The following is a 20,532-nucleotide window of genomic DNA, read 5'->3' as shown; positions in this document are numbered from 1 at the left end:
AAAGTTACCTTGTTACTCAGTGATGGATTGATGAAAGTGACATCAGCCAAGGTCAGTAGGATTTTGTTTGGGCCCCGGACTAATTGAATCTGAATGAATCGTCGCCTAAGAAACAGGATAATAAGAAAAATGTCAGTGCTGATTCAGCAATAACCTGCAATATATGTTAATCAACTCACATGTATGTTTCTTATACTTCTTTAGGCTACACTCTAGATCAAACATGATACTGTATAACTATATGACAACATGATTACCTTATAAAGTAAACAGAAGCAACAATAGAGAAGATAAGTAAAACAAAATAGATGAAGAAAATAAGCAGATGGAAAGGATCCACACCTGTTGGAAGATGGAAAGATTTTTTGTCATACTCATGGATCTAAGCACCAATGTATCTATTAAAGGATACGAATACAGTTGTGGTCAGAAGTTTACATACAGTGACATGAATGTCATCTTGGATATGAATGTCATGGCAGTATTTGGGCTTTCAGTAATTTCTTCGAACTATTCTTTTTCTGTGGCAGAATGATTGTACAGCATACATCTTTAATTAAAAAAGCAAGAATTTAGTGCACAAGTTTTAATTTTCTTTGGGTTTTCTGAAGTCAACAGAGGGTCAAAATTATACATACAGGGTCAAAAATATATATACAGCACACCTAATATTTGGGTAAAATGTCTCTTCGCAAGATTCCCCTTAACCAAACATTTTTGTTTACCATGAACAAGCTTCTGGCAGAATTCTGGTTGGATATTTCATGACTCTTCATGGTAGAATTGGTAGAGATCAATTCAATTTTTAAAATTTTTTTGGCATGGACTCGACTTATAAGCACGGTCCATATATTTTCTATAGGGCTGAAGTCAGGACTTGTTTTAAGCTTAAAACAGGATAGGTGTTATAACTTATGCAACATACATGTACATGCATGCATTTTTTACTGATAAAACGTAAAAGGCTAATTAGATAATCAGATGAACTGAGACAATCACATTCTGAAGCAAACTAAATAATCTTATACTGCTAACTTAAACACACAATACAAGTTACATGTATTAATCTAAATGCAGGTGAACAACGTGTTGTTTTCGTTGTTTTATATCCAAATGAGAGTTGGAGCTTATCCATCTGTGTTCTCGCTTTTTAAAGGCTGATCTAGTGGCCAACTGTTCTGAAACAGTCTGACTTTCAGTTGTTCGTTCAGTTCTCTGTTCATTCGCTTCTTCCACATAAGGGCGAGATGGCAGCAATACCCAGTGCAGAAATCAGGCGGCTGCTCCACTCATTCTTCATTCTCTCCATACAGAGTACTCCGCCATTACTGATTGGCTCAGGCAATTACTAAAACCTGGGACGGAACGGGATGTCACCAGTTTTAGCAACAACCGCGGGGAGGTCACTGCCTGAGTGATATGTCCCATCCCGTTCCGTCTCAGGTTTTACCAACAACCCTCAACTCACTCTGGTAGAACTGGTGCAACTAAACTCACTTTCCTTTAAAAAAAAAATACTTTATTTTTCTTGTAGTTTTATTTAATTGTTGGTACTGCACCCTCTTTCAATACGGGCTTATAGCCAACAATCTTCAACAGATCAGAGGACTCGTACGAGTCCTCAGTAAAATGTGCAGAGCAGAGGAGAGATCACTTCGTAGGCGCCCAATGTGCCTGCGAACTTCTCGCAAAACGCGTCCAAATCTTTGCAGTTTGAAAATTCTTGGGCCATGAATGCAATGTAAATCCACCTTCTGTTGTGTTGCTGCACCGGCCAGCAACACATCTACGTGGCATGGCAATAAATTAGCTCAAAATGGAGGATCGGAGTTGCAGTCAGCTCTGTGTTTTAGTGTAGCGGAAATGGCGATGAGACCAATAGACTTCCTGCTGTGACGTTACGGACATCAAGGTCATTCACTCGGACCGCTACCTATATGAATCACTTTAATTGTAAAAATTACTATATTAGATTTATTGTTAACGCTTAAAACTATTCCTGTGCCATTCTTGAGATCTCAAGGCATTTATAAATAAAAGTGAGGCCATGGATCTGCGTATATGCTTTAAGCTTGAAGGTGTCAATTTTGGAGCAGGGGGTTATTTCTTGGATAGCAGCCTCTTAGTCCATGGTGATCTGAACTGTAGACAGTGATCCATCAGCTTCCAGGTCATGGCAGGGCTGTGCCATGGTGGGTCCCAGGTTGTTCCTGACCATCCAAACCAATTTCCTTTCAGCTGAGGGTGACAGTTTGGGTTTTCTTGAAGCAAAGTGGCTTGGCAAAGTGACTGCACCTCACAATAACTTGGATACAATTGTTTGAACTGATCTTGGAATTTGCAGTTGTTTAGAAATGGCTCCAAGAGACATTCCAGAGTTGTGTATATCTGCGATCCGCTTTCTCAGATCTGCACTGAGCTCCTTGGACTTTACAATTTTGCTGTGTGTTGGTCAATCCAATGAGTGCTGTAAACAAACTCTTTTTATGAAGGCACAGAGAAGCTACCAGCTGTAGTCAATCATGATCACTAACAGGAAGTTAAGAAACCTCAGCCTTGGCAAGATAAAAGACATTTTGGAAGTTTCAGCATCTCTGAATTAATAATCTAAGTGAGCATACAGTGGTGCTTGAAAGTTTGTGAACCCTTTAGAATTTTCTGCATTTTTGCATAAATGTGACCTAAAGCATCATCAGATTTTCATACAAGTCCTAAAAGTAGATAAAGAGAACCCAGTTAAACAAATGAGACAAAAATATTATACTTGGTCATTTATTTATTGATGAAAATGACCCAATATTACATATCTGTGAGTGGCAAAAGTATGTCAACCTTTGCTTTCAGTATCTGGTGTGCCCCCCAGGTGCAGCAATAACTGCAACTAAACATTTGCGGTAACTGTTGATCAGTCCTGCATACTAGCTTGGAGGACTTTTAGCCCATTCCTCCGTACAGAACAGCTTCAACTCTGGGATGTTGGTGGGTTTCCTCACATGAACTGCTCGCTTCAGGTCCTTCCACAACATTTAGATTGGATTAAAGTCAGGACTTTGACTTGGCCATTCCAAAACATTAACTTTATTCTTCTTAAACCATTTTTTGGTAGAATGACTTGTGTGCTTAGGGTTGTTGTCTTGCTGCATGACCCATCGTCTCTTGAGATTCAGTTCATGGACAGATGTTCTGACATTTTCCTTTAGAATTTGCTGGTATAATTCAGAATTCATTATTCCATCAACGATGGCAAGCCGTCCTGGCCCAGATGCAGCAAAACAGGCCCAAACCATGATACTACCACCATCATGTTTCACAGATGGGATAAGGTTCTTATGCTGGAATGCAGTGTTTTCCTTTCTCCAAACATAACGCTTCTCATTTAAACCAAAAAGTTCTATTTTGGTCTCATCCGTCCACAAAACATTTTTCCAATAGCCTTCTAGCTTGTCCACATGATCTTTAGCAAACTGCAGATGAGCAGCAATGCTCTTTTTGGAGAGCAGTGGCTTTCTCCATGCAACCCTGCCATGCACACCATTGTTGTTCAGTGTTCTCCTGATGGTGGACTCATGAACATGAACATTAGCCAATGTGAGAGAGGCCTTCAGTTGCTTAGAAGTTACCCTGGGGTCCTTTGTGAGCTCACCGACTATTACACACCTTGCTCTTGGAGTGATCTTTGTTGGTCGACCACTCCTGGGGAGGGTAACAATGGTCTTGAATTTCCTCCATTTGTACACAATCTGTCTGACTGTGGATTGGTGGAATCCAAACTCTTTAGAGACGGTTTTGTAACCTTTTCCAGCCTGATGAGCATCAACAATGCTTTTTCTGAGGTCCTCAGAAATCTCCTTTGTTCGTGCCATGATACACTTCCATAAACATGTTGTGAAGATCAGACTTTGATAGATCCCTGTTCTTTAAATAAAACAGGGTGCCTACTCACACCTGATTGTCATCCCATTGATTGAAAACACCTGACTCTAATTTCACCTTCAAATTAACTGCTAATCCTAGAGGTTCACATACTTTTGCCACTCACAGATATGTAATATTGGATCATTTTCCTCAATAAATAAATGACCAAGTATAATATTTTTGTCTCATTTGTTTAACTGGGTTCTCTTTATCTACTTTTAGGACTTGTGTGAAAATCTGATGATGTTTTAGGTCATATTTATGCAGAACTATAGAAAATTCTAAAGGGTTCACAAACTTTCAAGCACCACTGTATGTGAATTTTTTACCCTGTATGTATAATTTTGACCCTGTATTGATTTCAGAAAACCCAAAGAAAATGAAAACTCGTGCACCAAATTCTGTTTTTTATTAAAGATGTATGCTGTACAATCATTCTGCCACAGAAAAAGAACAGTTCAAAGAAATTACTGAAAGCCCAAATATTGCCATGACATTCATATCCAAGATGACATTCATGTCCCTGTATGTAAACTTCTGACCACAACTGTACCTTTGTGTGTGTGTATGTGTGTGTGTGTGCATGCGTGTGCGCTCCCACCTCCACCACAGATGATTCCTTGTGTGAACCAGCACCTAGAGTCAGTCTTAGGTGGCCCCAATCGGGGGAAGTGAATAGACTGACCAAGGAAGTGTACCATATTTGTCTTCATCTCTATGCGGTAGCAAGGCCTCAGTTCCCATGATAAGCCATCTGTATCCAGTACCACGTAATCCAGTAGACCAAAGCCTGAATGGCTCATGTGGATGGGGTGACTGAAGCCCTTGAATGTCAGGTTATGTGCATGCTGGGCCAGATTATTACCAGACATCAACTGTCCTGATGCTCTCAAACTCTGCATGGCATGGGCCATGAATAAGACAGAGGAATAGATAGTACCAAACAGAGGGGAAACCTGTAGGATTAAACAATGTTTAATATGTCAAAAAAGTATGTAAGTCATTCATGCAATTGAAATGTCTCATTAAAAAGCCAAAGGTACTAGTCTTGTAGCATTAGTCTTGAAGATGTTTTGCTTACCAAAGTGTTCTACACCACTATGACAATAGTGACTCAGTGTTTAAGGCTGGCAGAAAGATATTGTTGGTCTCTTGATCAAGGCACATTATTCTGAATTGTTTGGATTGTAATTGGAAGTTGTACTGTTAAAAAAATCTACAACAGGGAACTACATGAAGGAAGTATCAAAAGGTTCTACCACAAGCACAATATCCATCTCCTTGAGTCAGGCAGTTGTCCCTGACTACCATCATAACTGTGCCAAAGAAATCATCTGTGACCTTCCTCAGTGACTACCAGCCTGTTCCACTCATGCCAATCTTCATGTAGTGCTTCAAGCAGGTGGTCATGAAACACATAAAGAGCAGTCTATCCCCCATTTCATTTATCCATCCATCCATCCATCCATCCATCCATCCATTATCTATACTGCTTATCTGTCAGGGTCGCAGGGGAACCTGGAGTCAATCCTAGCTGGCTTTGGGCAAAAGGTGGGGTACACTCTGGGCAAGTTGCCAATCTATCACAAGGTTAACACAGATACAAGCAACCATTCACACTCACATTCACACCTATGGGCAATTTAGAGTAGTCAGTTGATGTAATCTGCATGTCTTTGGACTGTGGGAATAAACCGGAGTACCCAGAGGCAACCCATGCAGACACAGAGAGAACATGAAAACTCCACACAGAAAGGTCCCATTTGGCCGCATGGTTCAAACCCAGAATCTTCTTGCTGTAAGACAACATAGTCGTGAAAGTGTTCCGGATTTTCCCAGAATTCCGGATTTTTAGATTTTCATGAAAATTCCTCCGGATTTTTTCCGCTAATGACAAGTCTTCCGGAAATACCCGGAAATCCGTATATTTGACAAAACTCTTGAAAATCTCCGGTTTTCCGAATGGAGAAATTTATTGTTCGGATTTTTCGCGTTCCTAGATGCGGTGTAATACTTCGCATCGTCCTTGCATGGGCACAGTCCTTAAATAGCCCAAACATAGTTCATTGATTAAAGACAGGTGTTCTTTGTTAACGGCGCACGTGCCGGAGCTCGTTAGGCGCGCGCGCCCATGGCACGCCTTCAGGTGCACGTACTAAGGCACGCAGGACTGACACCGTTCTGCGCAAACACAATCGTACTAGAAAGCATGTTCAAGCTGCCAGTGTAGCTGCAGTCTTTTTAGTTGAGAATTACGAGTATTTTCTCTTGTGTTAATAATTCGCCATGTCAAAACAAGCAAAACTTTCCTCTTTCTTTCGACGTGAAGAGAGGTAAGCAATTTATTATATGTATATTTTTTTCCTATCAAAGTTGCATTTTGTGGTTTCGAAGCTAAGTTGTAGTGCCGTTTCTAGAACACAACATCAAGAAAATGTGGAAGAAACAGCAATAATGGAAGAGCCGGTTTCTAAGCTACCTAAAACTAGCAATGGTAATTATTTTTTGTTACATAATGTACTCAGGCTGCCAGGCAGTGTGTGACACACACACACACACACACACACACACACACACACACACACACACACACACACACACACTCTCTACGCCCCTGATTTACATGAGAAATTTGGTATTCATTGGTGTGTTTAAATTTACAGACAATATGAACTAATGTAAACAATTGGCTTCAACTCGCATAAATCTGAATTGGAAATGTTTAGTTCACTTTAGCGTCTGCAAACGCACAACTCTACTAAAATATTGATAAACGAGGCTCAATGTCCCCAACATTGAAACCTGAAAGCTTTAGAGACTCTAACAGACCTTTACTTTTTAACAGTATTGTTTTGGGATTTTGCTGAGTTTACCTTCAACTGTCTGATTTTTTTTCCAAAGTAATGAACTGTGTAGCAGGAAAATCACCGCGTTTTCTAAATGCACTCCTGAAAATTACTCATTAACTCGGGGAATTAAATTTTATATTTTTGACATGTTAATCATTGATGTACATGAAAGAAAAAGGCTTAAAAGTTATAACTTGTTTTAGTGAAAATAAGTACTAAAATGCACTAGAATGCAGGGTTTTGCGTGTTATGTTATTAAAATATTTTCGGGGGACGTTGCCCCCCCCATATCTTAGTTTGACTTTCAAAAGTTCAGGGCTTTTTTCTTTGCTCCACTTTTATCTCTAGACAACAGTACTAACCCTTACAACATGGTGCTGCCCCATTTCATTTACCTATCACCAAAACCATTCCACAGAGGATGCCATATCCTCCTGGTTTCAGTTCAAATTGCATCATCAAGTTTGCAGATGATACTACAGTGGTGAGACTTATCAGCAACAATGACAAATCAGCATACTGAGAGGAGAGGGAGTGGTTTCCAGACTGGTGAGGGACAAAAATCTATCTATTAATGTTGACAAAACAAACCGGGACCTCATATGGATTTTCAACAGCACCAGTAGTGTCTTCATATCATGAGGAGGGTGAAGAAAGCAAACTGCTTCATGTCAATTTATACCACTTTCTTCATGGGAACAACATAGAATGTCCAAATCTAACTGTGTGGCATTGGCACAGCACTGATTGTAAGAACAGTTGAGTAGATTATTGGGGTGTCATGCTCCGCCCTGGACTTCCACTCCGGAGATTTATTATCTCCCGGTCCAGCGCTAATTCGGATCCGGGATGGGACTTCCATCTTGCCGGCATTCACTTCCTGGTTTGCGCTGCTGTGTATAAAAAGGCCGTTCTCAGAAGGGGACGTTGCCAGAACGTCTCGTTGGTTTTTCACCAGTGGCGGCTGCTGGTTTTTAAAACAGGGGAAGCCCATTTTACGCATTCATCGTAAAACCTGTAGGCCGGATATCAAAGCATAGAAAGGTGTGCCCCATTAGCATAGTGAACTAGACAACCCTACCTAGTGGCAGAAAGTATTTTTGCTTGTACATTTCATGTTATAGTCTGGCTTGCCAGGCTAGTGCCTAATATCCTTAATCAAAAATATCAAACATCCAAAAATCACTGGCTATTCAACGAAGGGCCTTGAACATCATACCCTGATATGCAACACAGAGTCTTTAACACAACACCCAGCTGTGCAACACATCCTTGAACATCTTCTGCAACACAGTCTGGAAATTCATAACCAGGTAGGCTATGCAACACACAGAACCTTGAATATTATACCCAGGTATAACCTATAACACAGAGCCCACCATTCTCTTAACATTACTGAACAATATACACACTTCAGATTCATGAACATGAACACTATTTATACACAAATTCTGCCCTCCGCTCCTTTTCCAGAAAATGGTCTGTGACCTTGTCATACCAGCTGGTTGTGCTTTCCAGAGACTTCACCAATTTCTGTTAGCAGCTAGCACTGCAGATCCCAATAAGGCTCAAGCTAGCCTACAACCAGATTGAACTACAAATGAAATAAACGAGTGAATTCATGAATTATCAAAATGATAGAATGGATGAAAGTTAACAGAGCACAACGAGTAATATTTACATTTATTTACAGAGTAATGTACAGAGACATCAATGAGAAGAAACGTTTATATGAAAAGAAATTCGGACAGCACTTTGGCACACGACTACACTTTCTCAACATCCGCTAGGGACTGACTGATCATACTTCCGTGTTCCTCGCTGAAGTACCGCCCTCCTCATGTCTTTCAAACACTACCTCCAATAATCCTTTATCAGCCCGGCTTCTTGGCCCTCCCACTGTCTCGTTTAGTCCCAGAGAAGCCCGGCTTCCCTGGAAGTGACGATTTTGTTGATTTTAACCAATAACAACTAGCCGAAATTGGCTGTTCAGAGCCGTCTCGTAGACTGCAACGGATACCCGGCTGCCAGTCAGTGTTGCCAGATACTGCTGACGTTTTCCATCCCAAAATATGTTCAAAACCCGACAAAATGCACTTAAAACCGCCCAATCTGGCAACACTGCTGCCGGTCAATAGAGCCCATTGAAATAAGAAAGGTTACAGCCTGGCAGCAAAGGTGATTCTCGTAGCGAACTGCAAGTTCGTCAGACATCACTCAAATAAGTTACAGGATAGTTATGAACATAAATACAATCTTGGGCATATATTATGTTATGCAAGTTATTGTTTTAATGAGAATTCAACATCGTAGACGCCGCAGTTTGGGGAGAGAATTTTAGGGGAAGCTCGGCTTCCCTTGTTGTCTCTGAGAAATCGCCCCTGTTTTTCATGTCGTCTCTGCGCCCTCATTGCTTCTTGGATTTTTGCTCTCTGTTTTTGCCTGGTCTTTGCCACAGTTTTTTGCACTCACGTCTTGCCATTTTTTCATGTTTTTTTGTGCTACATTTTTTGTCTCCAGTTTTTTTGTCAGGACTATTTTTCATGTTTTTTCATGCTAGCATTTTTGTCTTTGCCTACCTCGTTTTTTTGTCTGGATTATTTTGCTATTTTTGTTCGTTTACTCTTTTTGACTTTAATTAAATCATTTTTTATTCATTGGATTTTCTGGTCTGTGTTCTGCTTTTGGATCCAAACTCACCACATCTCGCCATCCCTAACAGTACGTTCTGGCCACCATGGATCCAGCGGAACTGAACCATCTGAGAATGGCTATGCAGCAGCAACCCTCCTCAGGACCCACCAACAGGAGCTCAAACAGATCACCCAGCACCTGGCCACCCTGTCCAATTCACTCAACCTCCTAGCCACACAACTTCAGCACTCCCAAGCCGTGCCTACCCCTGCCCAGCCATCTCTTTCTTCACCTCCTGCCACTGCCGCTCTCCATGAACCAAGACTCCCTTCACCTCAGCCCTACAGTGGAGAACCAGGTACCTGCAGATCTTTTTTGTCACAGTGTTCAATGATCTTGGAGCTCTGACCTCTGGCTTTCCCCACAGAATGCTCGCGGGCAGCCTATACCATCACGCTTCTCACCGGCAAGGCCAGGGAATGGGGAACAGCAGTCTGGGATGCTGACATGCCCTGGTGTTCCAGCTTCAAGGAATTCTCTGAGGAAATGAGGTGAACATTCGACCGCTCTCTGTCCGGGCGGGAGGTGGCAAGAGGGCTCATGGAGTTGCTGCAGGGGTCCCGATCTACCTCGGATTATGCCATCGAGTTCCAGACATTGGCAGCGTCATGCGGTTGGAACGAGAGTGCCCTGGTCGACACGTTCCTACATGGCTTATCCGACACCATCAAGGACGAACTTGTCTCTCGGGAACTGCCGTCGGTCCTCTCCAGCCTAATGGACCTTGCCAATCATATTGACACGCGGGTTCAACAATGGAGGAGAGAGAGGAGTCGCCTCAACTTCAACCCCTCTCCACCTCCCGCCTCATCGGTCGAACCCATGCAGGTAGATTGGGTATGGGTGTCAGTGGAAGAACGACAGCTCCAACAGAGCACGGGGGCTTGCTTCCACTGTGGTCAACAGGGACACATCTGCTGAGCCTGCCCGCTAAAAGGACGAGCCCACCAGTGAGTCGAGGGGCCCTGGTGGGCAATGCTCGGAACCAGTCCCCTTCCAACCGACCGTTGCTCCCCATTATCATCACTCTCAACAACCGGCATCACCATCTTCAGGCGCTTGTCGACTCGGGGGCGGACAGGAACCTGATCTGCTCTGCCACAGCCAAGGATCTTGGAATCCTGTTACTCGCCCTTGAGGTCCTTCTCACCATCCTGACACTCAGTGGCACTGGCTTGACCACCATCACTCATCTCACCACCCCGCTCACCCTAAGGATTTCTGACAATCACTCTGAAACGATACAACTTCACGTCATGAACAACCCTCACATTCCCGTTATTCTTGGACTACCCTGGTTGATGCAGCACAACCCCCACTTAAACTGGACTGACCACACCATCTTAGGCTGGAGTCCTTCCTGCCTGGCCTCCTGCCTGAACTCCACTCTGCTTCCTGCCAAACCACCACAGCCTTCAGCCAGCGAGTTTCCTGACCTCTCTCATGTGCCTCCATAATATCTGGACCTCAAGCCTGTCTTCAGTAAGACCCGAGCAGTGTCCCTTCCCCCTCATAGGCCCTATGACTGTGGTATTGACCTCCTGCCTCGGACGGCGCCACCCAAGGGACGTTTCTACTCTCTTTCCCCTGCCGAGAGACAAGCCATGGAGAAATATATCACGGAGTCTCTGGCAGCTGGGATCATCCGCCCTTCCTCCTCCCCAGTAAGGGCGGGATTCTTCTTCATGGAGAAGAAGGACAAGTCGCTCCACCCCTGCATTGACTATCAATGTCTCAACACCATCATGGTCAAGAACTGCTACCCACTACCACTCATGACCACAGCCTTCGAACTACTCCAAGGAGCTAAGGTGTTCACTAAACTGGACTTATGCAATGCCTATCACCTAGTTAGGATCAGGGAAGGGGATGAGTGGAAGATGGCCTTCAACACCACCACAGGCCACTATGAGTACCTTGTAGTCCCTTTTGGCCTGACTAATGCACCCGCAGTATTCCAGGCGTTAGTTAACGACATCTTGAGAGACTTTCTTAACACCTTTGTCTTTGTTTACCTGGACAACATCTTGAGTTTCTCTTGCTCCCTGGAGGAACATCGGGGTCACATCCGGCAGGTTCATCAACACCTGCTGGAGAATAAGCTGTTCGTTAAGGCAGAGAAGAGCGAGTTCCACCAAGGCTCTGTCTCATTCCTGGGGTTCATCTCTCCAGCTAATATCCAGATGGACCCCTTCAAGCTGGAGGCAGTCGCTGACTGGCCCACCCCATCTTCGAGACGAGAGCTCCAGCGCTTCCTGGGGTTTGCCAACTTCTACAGGCACTTCATCTACGACTTCAGCATGGTGGCCAGACCTCTCTCAGCCCTGACCTTGACCAAGACCAAGTTCAAGTGGGGGGAGGAAGCAGATAAAGCCTTTTCCAGTCTCAAGTGCAGGTTTACCACAGCACCCATTCTCACCATACCCGATTCTACCAAGCAGTTTATCGTCGAGGTCAACACCTCCAAGTCAGGGGTCAGAGCCATCCTATCCCAGAGGACCAATGACAACAAGGTCCACCCATGCTCCTTCTTCTCCCACTGGCTATCCCCAGCTGAATGGAACTACAGCATCGGCGACCGAGAACTACTGGCCGTGAAGACAACCAGCCTTGGAAGACTGGAGACACTGGCTCAAGGGGTCTGATCTCCCTTTCCTAGTCTGGACTAATCATAAGAAACTGGAGTACCTCAAGTCCCCCAAATGTCTCAATTCCCGTCAAGCCCGTTGGTCTTTCTTCTTTTCCCGGTTCAACTTCATGCTCTCCCACCACCCAGGCTCCAAGAACGGCAAACCTGACGCCCTGTCCAGGATGTTCTCTTCCCACCAAGAGGAGTCCAAGCCACCTGAGACTATCCTTCCTCCATGCTGCCTGGTGGGATCTGCTATTCTAGAGGTTGAGACACTCGTGCAGAAGGCTCTGGAGCAGGACCCCGGTGAAGGTAACTCCAACAACATTCCTCATAACCATCTGTCTGTTCACTGTCCTGTGAGAACTCAGGTGCTGCAGTGGGGTCATGGATCCAAGCTGGCCTGTCATCCGGGAGCCGCCCGAACCCTGGCTCTCATCCAGCAGCGCTTTTGGTGGCCATCCATCAAGGAGGACGTCCAGGAGTTCGTGGCAGCCTGCAACACATGCTCCCAGAACAAGACAGCCAATCGACCCCCTGCCGGCTTACTAAAACCCCTTCCAACTCCTCATCGACCTTGGTCCCCCTGGACTTCATCACAGGACTCCCCAACTCAGGTGGTAACACATGCATCCTCACTGTTATTGACCATTTTTCTAAGACCATCCATTTCACTTCTCTGCTCAAGCTCCCCTCAGCCAAAGAGACTGCAGAACTACTCGTCCACCACATTTTCCACCTACATGGTCTGCCTACCGCCATTGTTTCTGACCAGGGTCCTCAGTTCACTGCACAGTTCTGGAGAGCCTTCTGCAAACTCATCAGGGCCACCTGTAGTCTCTCCTCAGGCTTCCACCCACAGACCAACGGCCAGGCAAAACAGGCAAAACAGGCTTTGGAGGTTGCACTCAGGTGCATGGCGTCCAGGGATGCCAGTTCTTGGAGCAAGTACCTACCCTAGATCGAATATGCACATAACACTCTCCCATCCTCTGCCACAGGTCTCTCTCCATTCCAGTGCTCACTAGGTTACCAACCACCACTGTTCCCCAGCCAAGAGGAAGAGGTCGCCATACCATCAGCCCAGCTCTTTATACGCCACTGCAGGAGGACATGGGCATTGGCCTGGAGAAGACTCATTTGCTCCACACTCACATCCAAGAGGCAGGCTGACAAATGTTGCTCCAAGGCACCCACCTACTGAGTAGGTCAACGAGTTATGCTCTCCACATGCCACCTGCCACTTAGGACCATCTCTTGCAAGCTAGCACCCAGGTTCTTTGGACCCTTCCTCATCAAGAAGGTAATCAACCCATGTTCTGTTAGAACCCTATATTTCATGTATCTCAGCTTAAACCTCTGGTCTCCAGTCCTTTGCTCCCACCCTCCAAACCCCCTCCTCCTCCCAGGCTCATTGATGGTGGCGAGGTAGAGGACTCCAATACCTGGTGGACTGGGAGGTTTACGGTCCCAAGGAGAGAAGTTGGGTCCCCGCCAGGTTCATACTGGACCCAACACTCATCACTGAGTTCCACCGGCAACACCCTGACACTCTTCCTAAAGCGCCTGGAGGCGCTCATTGAAGGGGGTGCTCGCTGTCATGCTCCACCCCGGACTTCCACTCCGGAGATTTATTATCTCCCGGTCCAGTGCTAATCTGGATCCGGGACGGGACTTCCGTCTTGCCGGCATTCACTTCCTGGTTTGCACTGCTGTGTATAAAAAGGCCGTTCTCAGAAGGGGACGTTCCCAGAACATCTCGTTGGTTTTTCACGTCATCTCTGCGCCCTCATTGCTTCTTGGATTTTTGCTCTCTGTTTTTGCCTGGTCTTTGCCACAGTTTTTTGCACTCATGTCTTGCCATTTTTTCATGTTTTTTTGTGCTACGTTTTTTGTCTCCAGTTTTTTTGTCAGGACTATTTTTCATGTTTTTTCATGCTAGCATTTTTGTCTTTGCCTACCTCATTTTTTGTCTGGATTATTTTTGCTATTTTTGTTCATTTACTCTTTTTGACTTTAATTAAATCATTTTTTTATTCATTGGATTTTCTGGTCTGTGTTCTGCTTTTGGATCCAAACTCACCACATCTTGCCATCCCTAACATGGGATCTCTCTTCCCATCTTGACACCTCTTACCACAAGCACTGCAGCCACAAGGCCATCAGCATAGTGGATAATCTCTCCCACACCACTCTTCACTCTCCTGCTGTCTGGCAAAAGGTACTGGAGCATCAGTGCTACTATTGCACTCTTCAACAGTTTCTTCCCTGAGGCAGTCAGAGTACTAAACACCTTGCTGCCCCCCCAACACACTTTAACTAATCAAGATCCTTCCAACATACCCCTTTAGTATCACTGCTCAGCAGCATTGCTCAACAGCATTATGCCCTTAAAGGCTATTCTTATTATGCAACTACTGGACACTTTAAGAAATGAGATTGTTCCAGTATATACAAGTTATATGTAAGAATGACAACAAAATCTACTTTGCTGTTTTATTTTTATGCCAGATGACAGACATGAGAAAATCTACCTGATGCTAAACCAACTAACTTATCCAAATGCCAATATAAACACACATACTTTGAAAACTTCACCAACTTATGTGACTTTGTCAACCCACTTTCACTGTCCTCTCACCTGGTGGGGTTTAATGTTCTTGGGAAGCTCTCCGCCCATCTGTGCCTCCATGTAAGCTTGATAAAATGAGTGCTGTTCTGGAGACTCCACAGTGATGGTAAGCACAGCATCATAAGCATGTTGCAGCTTGCTATTGTTGGGAAGGATGTATTGAGAAAGGTTCTGGTAGGGCAAGCTGTACAGGAGAGTATCATAGGGGACAAATATGATGGAGCCATCTGTCATCCGCATATCATGGGCCATTTCAAGAAGCATCTGCTGATCTTTACCCCCTATTAAAACTGAGTGCATACAGAGGACCACCACTAGAGTGGGAGAGAAAGAGAAATAAAATTAATGATAGAGAACTGGCAAGAGAAACCAAAGAATTATGGCATGCATAATTGTTGTAAATTTCAACCAGTAGAACTTTAAACTCACAGCGTAGGTTTTCTACTCTCTTGACTTTGGCTAGAGTCTTGCGCATACTAGCCACTTCCTTCCCAATAGATGTCACTATGCCAACAGGCATACCATGGCTGCGCAATGCATTGGCTACCTTGCTTGCAGTCTCTATCCAGATGTCATCACCTGAGGAAATGATACCGACGTGAGCCCAGCGGAAGTGCTGCATGAGATGCAGCAACACATGTGTGGGTAAGGGCATAGTGTGGACAAAGGTGGGGTGGTTGCATTTGGCATCCAGCTCATGATCAATACATGACCAGGAGAACATAGCTTTGTTCCAGGTTTTCCCCAGCAGGGATGCTGCATCACAGTAACCTGGATTGACCGGTCCAACAAAGGCAGATGCCCGTGCATAGTAGCTAAAGAAGTGGGAGACAGCCTGCGATGTTTCACAATCCTCCTCCAGAATGACATAATCAAAAGTGACCCCAGGGTAGAGGGATGGGTCCTGGTTGATACGACTTACAGCTAGTCGTGCTGCTGCACTGGGATAAGCTTTGGCAAAGAGTAGGTCACAGGACCATGGCCCGACTACCCCTACTCGAAAGATAGCAGCAGCAGTGGATACAGGATAAAGGAAGCACAACAGGATTACAGAAGCACAGAAGTGCCAAGGGAAACAGGAGGAGAGATGACCATACTGATGGGGGTAAGATGAACATTGATCGCTGTTCTGGAGTCCTCGGCTGGCCCATTCTGGTGGTAAATTATAGAAGGCACAGAGCCGCCGTCGCATCTCAGGGCTACGGCTCAGGAAGGGTGGTGTGCTCTGGAGCCCACTAGATGTCACATCTGAGGTGTCATCGTTGGCGTCTACCCATAGTTCTGTGCCAAGACAAAATCATAGAGATGGTATTCTGTGGTAGAGAGCAGCTCTGCATAAATGGTTGATTTTCCTGAGATTATAACTGTTATATATAAATGCGTTGTAAAAAACATATCCAGATCCATTTTGCAATCAGTAAAGAGGGATCAATGGTAAGAATCGGATCGGCACAATCCTTTTAAGTGTACACTATGTCCTACTACTACATACTGCTATGAAACATTACAATCATTCATTCATAAATTACATTGAAAGATGAAGTTATAAGGTTTAGGTGGCTTTCTGAAAATTTCTGAAGCATATCAATGAAATTGCTTTTGAGTGACTTAATGAAGCAAACAGTGAATGCAAGTTAAGTTATTATCCTTTAAGCATCCCAATTATCACATACAATGAGAGTCATCTGTCTTATTAAAAAGATATTCAGCATTTGTTTCAAAATAGTAGCTGTAGCATTACTTACAGAACTAACTGCAACACTGCATAAAATTACAGTAGGATTATCTAATTATGTCTGTGGAGTTTATTCTAATCCCTCTTCAGCAAAGGCCTTTAAGATACCAAAATACAGGCACATTAAATGCGATAATTCCCTTCCAAAATCAGGTCAGGTCAGGTCACTTTATCTGTATGGTAGATTTGTTTTGCAGCAAAATGAGATACCTCCAATTTGGTACCAGACTACAGAACAACCGTAACATGACACCAGACAATAAATAAAAAAAAAGTCATATTAACAATATTTGACACCTATTACTGAGGGCTGTTTCCTACTAGATTTAGGTATATATCTACACACCAATCACCATTTTCAAAGTCTGGGGGTTGCGAACCAAAATTTACTATCTTGAGTTGGTCACTGCAATTCACTTACCACAGATCAGTTAAGAGATATCGTCAATTCATTCACTAGCACACACTAGCATAGATATATAAATAGGCTTTACTTACCAATTATACTGATAAAGAATTTAGATGATCATTTGCACAGTGCCTTTTCCTCAACCATGAAGTGTAAACCTGCAGGCCATCAACATTTCACATGAATTAAAATCCCAGAGAAACTGTCTTGGTGTAATTTTACTGTCATTTTGAATTTGAATATGATCTACAGGAAAAGAAATGTATCCAGATTAAAGCCATTGGTGCCGCAGAGGCCCTAACGGGGCTCCAGCCAGTATTAGGTTACATTTCTAATCCTCTCCAAGTCTCCTCTTCCTGAAGTGACGGCATAGCTGACCTCAAGTGAGTGACCTGAAGATTATATCAATCCAATTTTGAGCCAACTGATTTCTTTCTTTTTATTATTTCACTCAGAGTAGTCCCTTGTCCACTCATAAGGGAGCTTGAAGTAAAGTTTGAAAAGGTATTAGCCTGTAAGTGGTCATGATAAACATTTAGTGAGGCAGAGCTTATACACAGTAGGCGTTAAAACAATTTTATATCAAATATAGTAGGTTATGTATTACAGTGTAATGGAGCAACAAGTGGGTGGTCTTGCACTGGAATGGTCTTGCGGTTGAGTCGATCCTCCAGATCAACCAGATGATCCTATTAATATCTATTATTGCAGTTGTTTTGGAAACATGTTAAGTGTATTCCCTGAAGAGTATGTGAAATCACTAACTTGAGGCAGAACCAGATGGCCTACTAGCATGAGCGCCTGCTACCTCAATGTCCTTATAAAGCTAGAGGATCCAGGGGCACACAGAGCTTTTAGCTGTGGAATAAAGACAGAGCTGGTGCACAAACAATGTTTGACAAATCACTAAGTGTACCACAGTTAGTGATAGCAATCTGGTCAAACATTTCAATAGAAAACCACTCATGATTATCTGTGAATGTACAAGAGCCATTCAATTCAACAAGTTCAACAATGGCCTGTCAAATCAACACAAGCATTTTCTGAGACAGCACAAATATCTGGACAATAATGTCAACTAAAGTCAAGGCATCACAAATAAGTCAAGGTGGCTGGACAGTAAGGACACATATGCTGCACACATACACACACAATAACAATAATAATAATAATAATAATAATAATAATGGGGTGGCATGGTGGTGTAGTGGTTAGCACTGTCGCCTCACAGCAAGAAAGTCCTTGAGTTCAAACCCAGCGGCTGGCAAGGGCCTTTCTGTGTGGAGGTTTGAATGTTCTCCCCGTGTCTGCATGGGTTTCCTCCGGGTGCTCCGGTTTCCCCCACAGTCTAAAGACATGCAGGTTAGGTTAACTGGCGACTCTAAATTGACCGTAGGTGTGAATGTGAGTGGTTGTTTGTCTCTATGTGTCAGCCCTGCGATGACCTGGCAGATTGTCCAGGGTGTAACCCGCCTCTCGCCCATCGTCAGCTGGGATAAGCTCCAGCTTGCCTGCGACCCCGTAGGACAGGATAAGCAGCTACAGATAATGGATGGATAGCTACATGTTTTCCTTGAAAATTCCTGCCTGATGATTGTGAACATGTTATTCTGGAATTGAAATATTGCTTCTATTTTTACGGTTCAGGTAATTTAGGTAGCATTTCATGGCAGCAGGTGAATGTCAGATTAAAATTTTAGGACAGCAGGAATTCATTCAATTCCATGTTAGACACTACTGTGTGTTTTCAGTTCTACTTGCAGTGCTTTGTTATACAGAATGGAGGCAGCAGAATACAGATATGCACTGCATGAACTCTGATGGTGTTGGGCACTGCAACAGGATTCAGCTTTATAATGATCCCAAGTTCATGCTGAGGTTCAAGCTTTCAGAACATAAAACTATCTGGAGCAAGAAAATCGTCACCCAAACCCCCCGTATTCATCCACTGAGGTTTCTCCACTCTTGAACTTTAGCCTTGATATCTGGCTTTCTCTTTATCACACCCATCCATAAGACTGAACTAATGTTTTGCCTCACTAATTATTTTCTTATGTTGTTAGTAACCAGTGAGAACTTTTGAAATATTACATTCTTTGGCAAAACATTGTGCTTGTGTCACATTGTTTTTTAATATTGGAAACATTTAAAAACATCAGCAATGCTTTAGTATTTCCATCTCCTCCATGATGAGTAAGATATACAGAGAAATTGATTGCACTGCTACACGATACAAGTGAAGTCATCTCATTATCTCTTGAAATTTCTCAGCACTTCCTTTTTTCTGTCCCAATTCCACTACAAATTCACCCTGAAGTTGAAATTCATCACCGGAGAGACTTGACCCTTTCCCCTGTAGTAAATCACCGTCATCACCACAACACACAGTGACCATATTGGGTAAGAATCTTAAAAAAGATCTGCTTCTGATTCAGGTTTGTTTTAAAGTGTGAATGTTTCCCTATCTGACAAGGTTCCAAATAGAACCATTTTAGGAAGCCAAGAACTCTTAAGGGTCCTTTGGATTTCTGTAGGATATGTGTAAGATTGGTTATAGGAGGATGGACATATCAGGAGCAGAAGTACGGTTAACTTATTTATACTCACCAACAAAACTCACCAAAGGAAAAAAAAACAATTTCTGAGAAATGAAATATAAATTAATGATGGTATACTATCATAGAGGTCCTGTCCAAAATTGTATGGGCTAGACATAATTTTCTCTGGATTCATTCATGTACCGTTGTATAATAGCATACTGTTAAGGTACAGTAAATGCAGGAAGGCAATTATTTAGTCTGTAAACAGTGTGAGTAATGTGTTTTTTTTTCTTAAATATGGAAGCAGCATTATGCTGTTAAGTTTCCAGTGGGAATTTTGTGACTACTCACAGCATGGTTGTATAGAATCTATAAAACTGTCTCTGAATAAAAGTGGCATTCTGTGCATGTTACAAGTCTAGTGCTCACTTCACTGAAAGTCAGGTTCAAAAGTTTGGCAATGTTACAAAAAAGAGTGTTTGGAAATGCTGATGAAGTGTGCAGGACATCTGAGTTTATCTAACAGTCAGCTTGAAAAATCAAATAAGCTATGTGTCTTCATGAGATGACAGAAATAAGATAGTACATACCTACATATATCTGGCTGCAAACATTTTTGGATCATTCGAAAAATGCTGTTGAGTTTAGACCAAATGATTGGGGTGGGTTTCCCAAAAACATTGTAGCACAAAGATCATTGTTAAATGGTAGAGCGAGTATCACAATGAACACACTCTCTCTTCCAGTTAAGATGCTCTTAGCATTAAGAGGCTTTTGTGAAACCCACCACTGTTCTAAATGAAATGAGGGTTTCAGTGAGAAAGGCAGGAGGAAGAAAGGAAGCGGAAGAAAGGAAATAAATATGTGATAGATAGATAGATAGATAGATAGATAGATAGATAGATAGATAGATAGATAGATAGATAGATAGATATTTTCACTGTAATAATTACTTTTTTCTTTCCTTTCTATTTTATCTATGTTGTCTTTTAAAGATTTTATCATGATGTCCACTTTATATTTTTGTCTCATCTTTTAATGTAAAGCACTTTGAGCTGCAGTCTCTGGATGAAAAGTGCTATGTAAATAAAATGTATTACTGTTATTCATCCATCCATCCATCCATCCA

The 20,532-nt window shown here is 43.1% G+C and overlaps 1 protein-coding gene across 3 annotated transcripts in view; it reads right to left on the bottom strand.

The window, feature by feature from the left end:
• Positions 1 to 17,021, bottom strand: part of gc2 (guanylyl cyclase 2) — a 35,924-nt gene extending 18,903 nt beyond the window's left edge. For all 3 annotated transcript variants that reach the window (XM_060924763.1, XM_060924770.1, XM_060924776.1), the window contains exons 1-6: positions 16,953 to 17,021; positions 15,149 to 16,000; positions 14,729 to 15,033; positions 4,517 to 4,871; positions 258 to 342; positions 9 to 105 (exon numbers count right to left, since the gene is read on the bottom strand). In XM_060924763.1, the coding sequence (XP_060780746.1) occupies positions 9 to 105; positions 258 to 342; positions 4,517 to 4,871; positions 14,729 to 15,033; positions 15,149 to 15,911 (1,605 nt within the window). In that variant the 5' untranslated portion in view covers positions 15,912 to 16,000; positions 16,953 to 17,021. The remainder of the gene's footprint in view (positions 1 to 8; positions 106 to 257; positions 343 to 4,516; positions 4,872 to 14,728; positions 15,034 to 15,148; positions 16,001 to 16,952) is intronic.
• Between the last annotated feature and the right edge of the window lie 3,511 nt (positions 17,022 to 20,532).

Source organism: Neoarius graeffei, chromosome 1 (genome assembly GCF_027579695.1).
Source record: "Neoarius graeffei isolate fNeoGra1 chromosome 1, fNeoGra1.pri, whole genome shotgun sequence".
In the NCBI taxonomy this organism is placed as follows: Eukaryota; Metazoa; Chordata; class Actinopteri; order Siluriformes; family Ariidae; genus Neoarius; species Neoarius graeffei.
This window is presented reverse-complemented; position numbering and strand designations above follow the sequence as displayed.